General features: G+C 30.7%; 1 protein-coding gene across 1 annotated transcript in view; it reads right to left on the reverse strand.

Annotated features, from left to right (window-relative positions):
* Positions 1-500: 500 nt before the first annotated feature.
* The window catches only part of LOC114326928 (probable sodium/potassium/calcium exchanger CG1090), a 273,633-nt gene continuing 260,801 nt past the window's right edge, over positions 501-13,332 (reverse strand). The window contains exons 8-14 of the mRNA XM_028275391.2: positions 11,537-11,802; positions 8,310-8,357; positions 6,517-6,681; positions 4,616-4,798; positions 4,407-4,509; positions 2,015-2,145; positions 501-929 (exon numbers count right to left, since the gene is read on the reverse strand). Coding sequence (XP_028131192.1) covers positions 730-929; positions 2,015-2,145; positions 4,407-4,509; positions 4,616-4,798; positions 6,517-6,681; positions 8,310-8,357; positions 11,537-11,802 — 1,096 coding nt within the window. The 3' untranslated portion in view covers positions 501-729. The remainder of the gene's footprint in view (positions 930-2,014; positions 2,146-4,406; positions 4,510-4,615; positions 4,799-6,516; positions 6,682-8,309; positions 8,358-11,536; positions 11,803-13,332) is intronic.

Raw genomic sequence — 13,332 nt, forward strand, 5'->3', positions numbered from 1 at the left:
CTGGTTACCATTAAACAGAAACAATCTACTTAAAAAATTCTATCGGTAATTTTCTACAGTAGATATTCCTCAGTATAATTTTAATCTGATCGGACAGTATTAAACACGTGATCAAATATCTTACTATACGATTGGAAGTTAAAATCATCAAAAAATAATCGTCGAAATAAATCGGGAAAAATACTTCTCTATGCAGAATTTAATTACGGTGAATTTTTATTTGGGTGTTTTTGGAGTAAAGTTAAATCTTTGGAGTTATAGAGAAAAAATTGAAAAAAACACGATTTTCGGGCGCCATTTTGTTTATAAAAAAAGTAGCACACTATCTGCGGACTTTGCATACCGATATTATTCATATACACAATCATAAGATTCGATTCCAGCAATAAAATTGCTGGTAAATAACTTTTCCCAAAAATGGCCTATACTCCGATAATCTGTCCAGACTATATAGCGATTCAAATAAAATGATGACAATAAAGATATAGATAAATTATCAATTTAAAAACTCTTAACGTATTGTTAATTATCCATTTTTTCGTTCAAAAACGCTAATAACATCAATCTCAATAAGCATAAGACCATATAGCTCGAGTTGTATCCCAGATAAAACTCAGTCGACAGCGTCTCACAGCTCTTGCAGTTTCAAAACTCTAAACCAGTAACAGGGTATGGTAACAACGATAAATATCTTTAAGCTATAAGTTGCATCATTTCTTTGGTTTGCAATTACCAGTCGCAACTACATTCTGGTGGATTCATGTAGCCAAACACGTTCAGTTCGTACATGCTAGCGAACGTGATGAAGACTAGGTACCAGACCATGAGCATTATTCCGAACCGCCTATCTAATTTCCATCCGTTCATGTGAGTCGCTACTACTAGGAATACTACTGTAGAGAGAAGAGATAATGTAGAGTAGGTTAAACCTGCAATTAATAAGAATACAATTACATTTAAGTACATCAATTTTATACCATTCGCGGACACGACTGCATATGCAGACATTAATTTCCCTTTGTAAGTGTCTGCATATGCAGTCGGGTCCGCGAATGGGTTATAGAAGCGAATAAACCACAATGAATTTTGTTACTTAACACATTCGCGGACGTGTCTGCAATTGCAGACATAAATATGTGTAAGCACAGGTCTGATATTGCAGACAATTTTTGTGTCACCGAAAATATGACGTCTTTTATTGCAGACACGATGCCTATAAGAAACACATAAATTATGATGCTTGGTGTCCCTATATATCAAGTTTCTTGTCAGTGAAATGTCCCATGAAACATGAAAGAATTTTATTTGACCTTGATTCCACCTCGCTGCTAAACCAAAAAAATGGTAATGTTCTAAGTAGGTCATGCGAATACTTGTTTTTGTATGGTTTTTTCGGAATTATTGCTATTTTGCAACAAGGGTGACTATTTTTTAAATTCATAACTAATTCTATATTGTAGGAAATTTAATTATGCAACTTTTATGTCAGTACAACTTTTCTTGGAAATTAATACTTTTAAAGTTATAATCAAAAAACGAAGAAAAAAATCGAATTTTTCCTTCATTTTTTGACATTTTGATTATTTAAACAATGTTCCGGACCTTTTTGAGAGGGAGGATAACTCAAATATTATTATTTGAGTTATTTTCAAGCAATTTCTGCAAAAAAATTTGAGTCACCTCTCAACGTCCAAATGTACTAATATTTTTACAGATGCGCCCTGGTCTACTAGGTCAGAACTAATTTTATGGTCAAAAACATAATTTGAACCCAACCTTTCGATACACTTGCATTTTTTATTGTTCTATTCTTACTAAAAAGGTTTATTAATAGCTGGTCGTAAAACATTTGATTGTTTTTCGAATTTATAAAACTATAAAGCCATAAAAAATGGTAAAAAATACATTCTAGCTTAAAGTTAAGTTACTATAAAAGGCTTCTTTTTCCCCATATAATCATATCGCAGTTGTCAGACAAACATCTTAGTCAAAGAAATGTTATAAGAGTATTTACCTTTGCTTAAAACACGAACAGTGGATCCTGGTCGAATTATAGCTGTCTTAATAAACCAAGGTAATCCCAAACATATGAGAATGTCAAAAACGTTGCTTCCCACTGCATTGGAAACAGCCATGTCACCATATCTGAAACGATAACATCAATAGTTAGTTTTAACTATTTAGAATGGGAAATAAGCCACAATATTATTAAAAAATGATTTTTATTAACGTTTCGACGCCCAAATCGGGTGCCGTTGTCAAAATACAAAATACTATTAATATAAACAAAAATGTTGTTGCTTAGTAAAAAATTCTTCTAATAATTTATTTAATTTGACTCATTTATATCGGCAATTCAGATACATATGATACATTTTAAAGTAGAAGACTTTAAAATGATATTGCCAATATTTATGAGTTGCGTTCCTGGGACGACTTTACTGAAAGATAGTTCATTCGATTACATGAAATCAACCCCAACTCAAGAATATCCGTCACAAAAAAATCATAGCATGTGATCTGTCTTTAAAAAGACAACCACATGCAACGGTGACATTAAAATTCTCGCGTTAGAGATCTCATAGTAAACCACGAGGGAAAACCAGGAAAAACCTCGTGATACTATCCCAACATCGTAAGTATTTGGTCTTACATTTAATTTACTCTCAAAATTAATACCAAATTCTGACTTTACTATAATTTTGTTTAAATTATAAATAATATCAATAATACATGGGTATATAAGTAATACTAAAATATAAAATATGTACTAACTCGACTATTGACTTACTAATTGTGGTATTTTCTTTCTATTGACTTCCTCTTTCAGTATGGGTATCCACATCCTACTGCATTCCACCGAGGAATTTGCGACACAATTGGTTTCGTTTAACAAATAGAGTTCAGTGGAGAAATTCAAGTATAGTCCTGAAAGAAACAGATAGTAAAAAGAGAAAAATCAAAGAAGCGGCTCTAATTATGCTAAACGAAACCAATTGTGTCGCAAATTCCTCGGTGGAATGCAGTAGGATGTGGATACCCATACTGAAAGAGGAAGTCAATAGAAAGAAAATACCACAATTAGTAAGTCAATAGTCGAGTTAGTACATATTTTATATTTTAGTATTACTTATATACCCATGTATTATTGATATTATTTATAATTTAAACAAAATTATAGTAAAGTCAGAATTTGGTATTAATTTTGAGAGTAAATTAAATGTAAGACCAAATACTTACGATGTTGGGATAGTATCACGAGGTTTTTCCTGGTTTTCCCTCGTGATTTACTATGAGATCTCTAACGCGAGAATTTTAATGTCACCGTTGCATGTGGTTGTCTTTTTAAAGACAGATCACATGCTATGATTTTTTTGTGACGGATATTCTTGAGTTGGGGTTGATTTCATGTAATCGAATGAACTATCTTTCAGTAAAGTCGTCCCAGGAACGCAACTCATAAATATTGGCAATATCATTTTAAAGTCTTCTACTTTAAAATGTATCATATGTATCTCAATTGCCGATATAAATGAGTCAAATTAAATAAATTATTAGAAGAATTTTTTTACTAAGCAACAACATTTTTGTTTATATTAATAGTATTTTGTATTTTGACAACGGCACCCGATTTGGGCGTCGAAACGTTAATAAAAATCATTTTTTAATAATATTGTGGCTTATTTCCCATTCTAAATAGTTAAAATTGTAAAAATGCCACAAGAAAATAGCTTCAGAACAACATCAATAGTTAGTATATTATTTAATCAATGACGTGTAATAGACCCAGTTAATGGTGTATAAAGGGTCACAAACATGATTCCCTTTGTTATTGTTTACTGTTTTGATACGAGGTTGCAAGAAATGTTCAGTATTTTTTACGTTAAAGTTTAAGTTGACACATTAAAGGTTTGCTTCAACCCGTCACAAAAACCGTCCTTTAATGGTTACGAGTATGTGCAGTAACGAAAAATGTGTTAATGCACATAATTATTCGTTATTGCGCATGCCCGTAACTATTAAAGAACGGTAATGTGACGGATTGGAACAACGTCATTGGTTGTGTTTGTCATCATTTGTTTTTTAGCATATATTATGTTAAAAGCAAATTTTGTTTTAAATTTTTGAGGGTCGTTCATTAATATTTTAAATTTTATTTTATTTAATTAAAGTTCGAAGAGCGAAACATGATCACTTTTCAGGAAAGTCATTTTTAAATATTTAGTTTATTTGTTAAATAAATTATTATACATACATTATAATGGTTTGATTTGCTTTTGTTGACTTTTCGTTTGAATTGTGATGTTTTATATAAAATATTTCACGAAAAAAGGAGAAAGGGCGTCATAAGCTAAGAATATTTTAAATTAACTTAACTAAACTGTAGTAATACTAACAAATCTTACCCTTCTTTGATTACTGCAACGCTAGATAAAGCATCTGGAACAGACACTCCTGCGGCTACGAACGTAAGACCCATGACAGTATCTGGGATTCCCAAAGTGTAACCTAAAATAACAGTAATTAGTATATAAAATTATAGAAAATTTGCTTGTAACGTTGCATTTAGTAAAAACTAAATAAATATCATATCTGGCTTTAAATTTAAACTCACCTATGATCGTAATCATCCATACCATAAAGTAAGAATAAAACGAAATCCAAACCATGGATACAAAAAATGTAAATGGGTACCAATTTCTATATTTCTCACTCCTACAGTCAGGCATAGTTTTTCGGCAGAGCCAATGGATGGGAAAGATCAATCCCCATGAAGCTTGTTGGTACCATCCTCCCTCTATAAAATAAGTTACATGAAAAATGTGTTTTCATATAGGTACATTATAATAAACTTTCAATATATTATTTATTGAGCCAATATTAATTTAGATTATATACAGCTGAGAAAATATTGTCAGAAAATATTTAAGGTCTCCAAATTCTGCTTGATCGTCTTCACGAAATAGGAGAGGAAATGGGCATTAAAATGAACTCAAAAAAAACCAAATTTTTAGTATTCAGAACGAAGACTTTCCTGTAGCTGGCTGTATAGGTACCATTAATTACAAAAATTGAAGAAAAATCTTCTGCGTAAAAGGCGAAAAAACTTCTGCGAAAAATCTTCTGCGTAATATCTATTTTAAAAACCCCAAAAAAGGGCTACAAATACAATATCATACGTTTTCGCTCTAAAGAGAGCATCATCAGTGTTCTTTGCTAACTCTACATGCTAAGCCACCAAAAACACATGGGATAAAATGCTTAAAATGTCGACTAAATGTCTTACATTAAAATATTAAGTGCTAAATCCTGATGATGGATGAAATTACTAAGGATCTACCCTAAGGCACTAGATGACCTTCCACGAAACACGTGGGTTGTTGAGTTGAATTCTCTGTCTTCACAGAGAGAAAGGTAAAAGCTAAAAGACAGAGAATTCAACTCAACAACCCACGTGTTTCGTGGAAGGTCATATAATGCCTTATGGTAGATAATTAGTAATTTCATCCATCGTCAGGATTTAGCACTTAATATTTTAATGTAAGACATTTAGTCGACATTTTAAGGGTTTGAACCCATGTATTATTGGTGGCTTAGCATGTAGAGAATTTGGTGGCTTAGCTTAGAACACTGGTGATGTTCTGTTTAGACCGAAAACGTTCTGTATGTTTTTAAAATAAATATACCTTTTACACAGAAGATTTTTCTTCAAATTTTTAGTCTTTAGTCGTAGCCCACATCCAGATGCAGAGCTTCAATCAAATGGAGTCCAAGATGAAAAAGTTCATAAAATAACATATTTGGAAACTATCACAAACTATCATTGGAAACTCTTATTTTATTTTTTGTTGGCTAAAACTACTTTTATAAAAATGAAGTCATGTCTTTGCAATAATAATTTCAGTATAAAACTAAGACAAAGAATGGATAAGTGGTATGTTTGGTCTATACTTTTGTATGGTGTAGAAGTGTGGACACTAAAAGTATCGACCATGAACAGAACTGAAGCATTAGAAATGTGGATTCATAGATGGATGCTGAAGATAGCTTGGATAGCAAGAAAAACTAATAGGGAAGTACTAAGGAGGGTGAACGAAGATAGAGAATTGCTAAAGACTGTTACAACACCGAAAAATATCTTATGTGGGATATATAGTGAGGAGGAATCGATATGAAATACTACAACTGATCATCAAAGGCAAAATAGAGGGCAGTAGAAGTCTAAGAGGAAAACAAGTTTCTTGGTTAAAAATCATTAGTGAATGGACTCAGGTATCAAACGCAGGACAATTATCCCATCGAGATCGAGAAGACTTAGCAATGGTGATCGCCAACATCTGATAATTCTGATATGCCACGTGAGAAGAAGAAGATAGCTGCGAGAGTACTACAGCAGCGATTATCCGTAGGAACGTATTCCATTCTTTAGGTAAAACTAAATATTGGCAAGTGTAGAACTTTTTCATCAATTTCAAACTTATGTAAATATACTATTCCAGTGAATAACTTATTTACCTGGTCTAACTAGAGGATCAACGTGAGCGGCTGGGTCATATTCTTTTGGTCTGTAATAATCTGGTTGAACTGGTCGTACCGGTTCGGGTACAGCAGGAGGGGGAGCTGTAGGTTCTGGCTGACTAGCTTGGTTCAGCTCTGGTCCGCTTAGTTGACTAGCAAAACCTACGATTTTGTTTGCAAATATTTTTAAACTAGCATACTATTTCTAAAGGGTTTGAACACCAATAAATTATAGTCCAGTGTAATAAGGTTTTTTCCATGACACTTGAACAACCAGGGTACTGAAGCGTTTTTTCGACAGGTAATACCTATAAGAGCAAATTATAACTATTTCCTGCGTAGGATCTGGCGGCCATTTTCATTTATAAACAATTAACTGTCAAAAAATGGCATTTTTCACTTTTTTTTTTTCAAATCAATGGAAAACAGGGAAACATGGTTTTTTTAGTACAAATATCTTCGAGATTATGGAAAAAGCTTTAAAATGACGTATTGCAAAGTTTGATATACTCATTTATTGTTAATTTAATTGTGAAAAAAGGTCGGAATTGCAAAAAAAATATTTTCGCAATAACTGTTGTAAAAATTAGTGTACAGCTTTGAATTGTTTGTCAAATAAGGGTTCCTTGGTGGTTAATATGTGATAAAAATTTCAAAGCGATTCATTCAATTGTTTAAATTTTATTCAAATTGTTTATCCCAGAGAGCATTTTTTTGCGATAACATAAGTCAGAAGAAAATGACGTTAGAACCATTCTACATAAACCAACTTGGTTTAAAAAAAACTGAAAAAAAAATGCATTTATTAGTAATAAATAATTATGCAAAAGTATCGTAAATCTTGCCTTGTAAACTTTTTATTTTGTTATATAAGAAATTATACATATTAATTACAATTTTTTATCAATTATGATATAGATAACATTACTTGGTAGTTGTGCACTTAAAACAGGGTAAAAAAGTTATTTTTTTTGGAAAAAGTTATTCAAAAAGTTTATAAAGAAAAATTGATGATATTTTTGCATAATTATTTATTACTAATAAATACATTCTTTATTCACTTTTTTAAGCCATGTTGAAAATGTAGCTCATGCTCTTTCATTTGACACCTGTGTAATGGTTCTAAAGTCATTTTTTTATTACTTATGTTATTGCAAAAAAAATGCTCTATGGGAAAAACAATTTGAATAAAATTTAAACAATCGAATGAATCGCTTTGAAATTTTTATCACATATTAAGCACTAAAGAACCCTCATTTGACAAAAATTTCAAAGCTGTACACTAATTTTTACAACAGTTATTGAGAAAATATTTTTTTTTGCAATTCCGACCTTTTTTCGCAATTATATTAACAATAAATGAGTATATCAAACTTTGTAATACGTCATTTTAATGCTTTTTCCATAATCTTGAAGATATTTGTACTAAAAAAATCATAAGTTTCACTGTTTTCCGTTGATTTGAAAAAAAGGGGGAAATGCCATTTTTTGGCAGTTAATTGTTTATAAATAAAAATGGCTGCCAGATCGTACGCAGGAAATAGTTATAATTTGTTGCTATAGGTATTACCTGTCAAAAAAACGCTTGAGTACCCTGGCTGCTGAAGTGGTCACGAACAGGGTCTATTTTTGTCTTATTACCCTGGCCTATTATTGATAAGCAACATTTTTAAATACTGATTAAGAATCAAATTTATGCAAATACATGAAATATAAAGCAGGCAATATTGTTTACTAAAATTACTTTACTTTAAAAATACTGTAATTTTTGATAAAAAAGAAGTACTTACTATCCTGGTATTTTTCTGGAGACCATGCCATGCCGAAATTGTTCATACCTACAACAGTTGTATTATAATATTTCTTGATGAGTATCAATCAAGTGAAATAGAACATTTGTACTACAGAAAATAATTTGTAAAAGTTTAGGAAAATTAGTTAGAATGAAAATAAGTAACGGCCCTATTATAGAAGATGACGAATCGTTAAAAAAATGTGCTCATGGCTGCAGAATTTGTATCATCATCATCAGTGTTACTACATTTCTAGTTGAGCCACGACCTAGCGTAGACTGTTTCCATGGTACAAAGACGACAGGTACGATAGCCGGAATATCCGAAATTCGGATGAGTTCGCGCATGACGTCACAATGAGAGTGATTTTAAATATTCCCCATTTAAAACATTAGCGCTCGGAACACAACTAGTTTTAAATTGGTCATAAATAGTCATTTTAATAGATTAATATAATTTTTCTTTAACTACTTCGGATTTATTGAAATATAGGTGTTTTATTATTTTGATTTAAAAAATTAATTAACAATAAAATTAACAAAAATAAATTTCTAAAATAAATTTGTGAGTTATATTTAAAAATTTCTTTGTATTCGTCGCTTCTTAAATAAATTTTACGAGCTTGTTTTTGATTGGCTTGTCTTATTTGACGCCAGTGTTAAGGAGGGGATCGAGCCATGGGCGTACATATAAAAAATTGTAGGGGGGCTAGACGTGAAGATGTTGCACATTACATTTTGTATACTTTGGATGACAATATATAGTTTAAAGCACCCGAAAAGCCATGGGGGGCCACGTTCCCCCTACCCATATGTATGGGCGCCTATGAATCGAGCCTTCATTTTGTTGCATGTAAACAGATGAAAATAATTGATTATTAATGTTCTGAAACAAAATCACAAAACAAATAAAACACAAGACTTTAAGTTACAATTACCTTTAATTTTCTCTAATTTTTCATATTTTCTTTAAGTGTTAAGTTTAATTTATTAATCCTAAAATACATGCGAGACCGAAAGAACAGGAGTTTGGTTTTGTAATCTGATTCAATCTTTTCAGACAAATCAGTCTTTGTAAATAATTTTTCCCTGGCTTTAACTGAAGTCCAGACCCATTTAAATTATTAAATATAGTATCCAGTTGATGCATTTTTACCACCAATTCTTATGGAGGTTTCTTAGGCCCCCTTCGGAGACTTGATTAATCCACGTGTAAGTGGACGTATCCGTACTTTAAGGCAAATTTAATTTCTTGCAGATATACCCACTGAAATATTCCAATACATCATATTGTAATTGGTTTAATTCTTCGACGTCTGCATCCACTTCTTCTTTTTCTGCTTCATCAGATAAATCTGAGAAGTATGTTTTGCATAACAAAACTTTACCTAAATTATCGATCGGACCATTCCTGACCTCATCAGCTTCTGTGTTACCAGCTTCGGATAAAGTCCCTTCATTCCTTCCCAAAATATACTTTTTTTACGAAATTCCATCGCATCGGGATGGTCATGTAAGCCACCAGCCCTCCTCATGTTGCCAAAAAAATTCTCAAGTACATCTTGGTTTAGAATGTACGTAAGAATATAATATTATCCCCAAATAAACCTTTTAATGCGTTGTTGGTTTAAATTATTCCTAAAAGTAACAACGGAATTAAATTTAGTCAACAGGTAAATAACATTGATATTGATTATTAGCTCCAAAAAATAGTTTTAATTAGAATAAGTTAAAAGCAAAACAACTTATTACCTTTCTGAAAAGGCAACAATGATCGTTTTCCTTTTACTTTTAAAGCTTTCATAGCTTCTGTCATCTCGGTGATAATTTTATTTTTACCTTTTTTATTGCCCAATGTTCAGCCGGTGTTGAGTCGCTGTAAGACGATACTTATTTTTTATTTAATAACGTCCAGTCGGAACTATTGATAGCTGATACGAAATTATGTCAGAATTTTGTTTTGCGATAGGGCAAAATTAATTTGATGAATAATTATTACTTTGGTCTTCAATTTAAACCATATAACTAGTTATCACAGCAATTTTGAAATATTATATACGTAGGAAAACTATTGAATAGATGTATACAGACAAAAAATACCGACATAAAAAAGCATAAATCAAATCACCAATGTATAACCTTAGATTAAGAAATAAGTAGAGAAATGAAAAGAAACCCTCAAAACTGTGTTAATACCCAGATTCAATTAAATTGTAAATTTGATCCTATTTTTAAGAAATTTCTTTAATAACTTTGGTTTAGTATAAAGTATACCCAACAATTTATGAAAGTTTTTTGTACATTACTTTAGGTATTCTTGAGTTTTCTTTCTTTGATTACATATTTGTAAACAAGTAAAATATTTGAGATTTGTCTGAATTAATTAATTGGATTGTTAATTTATAAAATAGCAGCTTTCAACCTCTGAGCTTATCAAATGAAATTTCTCCTAGGTTTAATTTCATCTAACTTCTTCTACACTTGGTCAAACTATAACAGTTTTGTTTTTAGAAGAATTTTGATAACTTATATTCACTTCAATATTAATATTAGTAATTTTTGAAAATTTAACTTTAAAAATTTAGTATCTTAACTTAAAATTCATCTAACCTATACATGGCTTTTTAGTCATTTTCATTTTTATTTAATTTTAATTATTATTTACGAATATAGAGGTCGCTTAAGATTGTGGTACCTTCTTTATCATTATAATAAATGACAGTCTTCCTCAGCTGAGCTGTTCACGTGGGCTCAAAATGGTTGGACTCAGCCATGTTGTCTTTTTAATTTATAAAAGAATTTAGATGTGATTTATTCATTTTAAGGGGTTGTTACACCCGATATCTGTGGCTTTTGCCCAGTATCCATGTATTTTATTGTGTCGTTTAGCAATTGCTCTTCTATGAAGGTTTTATAAGAGGACGTAAGTTTTTCACTCATTTTTTATATAAAAAAATCTTATCTTAAATGTCCTTTTAGGAAGCTCTGATGATGGCACGTTATGTGTTGAAAGTACTTAGCTGATAATAAAACATTTTTTACACATTATCAAAAGTTTTTTGAGAACATACACCTGTTTGCCGTTTTGACCAATTATATTATAGATTTTATCAATAAGGTCTTTAATTTTTCTATGTCCTTTTTATGATGTCTGACCGAGTCACAAATCAGAATGTATTGTAAAATCTAGGAGCTTTAATTTTTTTTTGAAATTGTATGATTTACCTGGATCAGAATAATCAGGTGGTTGTTGAAACTGTTGGGTCTGCTCTACTCCGTAACCTTGAGCAGCGTTGGTTTGCTCCATGCCGTAGGATTGGTGTTTACCTCCATCTTCTAAAGTCTTGTAGCTGACTAATCCTGATTGTTCTGTAGGAGACATCTTTTTGAATGGGACGGGCCAGGTCTGCGCCCATCGTTCGAGCGGAGTGTTAAAGTGTAGAACTACGCAGTAGACGAGGTAGGTTAGGATCATAACCAAAGACTCCAACCTAAAACATTAAAATAAAATGAAGAAAAATGAAAAAAAAATTAAAATGAAATAAATTGTTAATAACTTTTGTAAAAATTGTTTTACAACTTTTAATTTTGCGTCAAAATGGGGCTTTTGAAGTGGACAATAGGTGATAAAAAATTTCAAAAAAATTTATTCAATACTCTTTAAACACATCAATTTTTTTATCGCAAATTTGAGAAAATTAACAATTGTTTGCACCGCAATAAGACAGAAAACAAAAAAGAAGGAATCTACGACGCATAAATAAAAAAAGATTTGTTTACTATTTTTTAGGTAAAAAATAAATTAAAAATTTGTTTGATTAGCATATAGAGCTTCCATTTTTTGTATTTAAAGCTGGTATTTTTACACGAATTTATTAAATAATAAAAAAATATGAAAAAAAGATTTTTAAGAAACGCTTTTCTTTAGTTACTAGTGAATAAAATTAAAAATATTATAAAAAAATCAACCAAAAAGCAAAAAATAAAAAAAAATTTAAAAGATCTAACACATCCGTCAAAGAAAAGCGTGGGCCCGTGTTCATCGAATAAACGGTTTTCGCCCCACGCTTTTCTTTAACGAATGTGTTAGATTTTTTCATTTTTTAAAATTTTTTGCTTTTTAGTTGATTGTTTTATAATATTTTTAATTTTAGTCACACGTAACTCAAGAAAAAAGTTTCTTAAAAAAATTTTTTTTCATATTTTTTTATTTTTTACTTTTTAGTCTTACACTTTTCAAACATTAAAATATATCGTCATGTTTATTAAAATATGTATAAAACATATAATGTACTAACATGAAAAGTAGTCAGAATCGGCAAAAAATTTGAAACTTTATTGGTTATTAATGAAGCATAACGTAAACAATTAACGTAAAAAGTGAAATTATGTATTGTTCATATCATTAGCTATACAATCCTTAAAAGTTTAAATTTTTTACATTGTAAAAAACAAACGAATTTAAGCGTTTTCCATTAAAATTGTTTTTTTTTATTTAAACAATTAATAAACATAAAAAATTTTCTTTTATTGACTATTCGTTTATTGTTCCCGCGAATGCATATGTCTGCAAATTTTCATTCATTTGCATTGAAGAAAAGGCAGTCAAATTAACGTCTAAAGATTTGACGCAAACTATTGAACTAAATAAAAGCGTTTAAAAAATGCGTTTATTAATGTATTAGTCCAAATTTTTGCTACCTTAAATTGCAAAATGGTTCCCATTTAAAACAAAACCTTAGCAAAGTTTTAAACGTAACGGGGTCTCGATTTTTGACCCTTCGCTTCGTTATCGAACGTATTCGCTTCGTATCTGTTTAGTATACGTAGCGAATACCTTCGACAACGAAGCGAAGGGTCAAAAATCGAGGCCATGGCTTGTTACAACCTTGTAAAACTCGTAAAAAAGATCGATTTTGGTTAAATTATTTGTATAAAGTTTTTACCGCAACAAATCTTTCAAAATTATTTCTTCGACCCTTCATTCCAGAATCCCTTTTTTGTATACATTTGAATCAACA

This window comes from Diabrotica virgifera, chromosome 5, assembly GCF_917563875.1.
Source record: "Diabrotica virgifera virgifera chromosome 5, PGI_DIABVI_V3a".
Lineage (NCBI taxonomy): Eukaryota > Metazoa > Arthropoda > Insecta > Coleoptera > Chrysomelidae > Diabrotica > Diabrotica virgifera.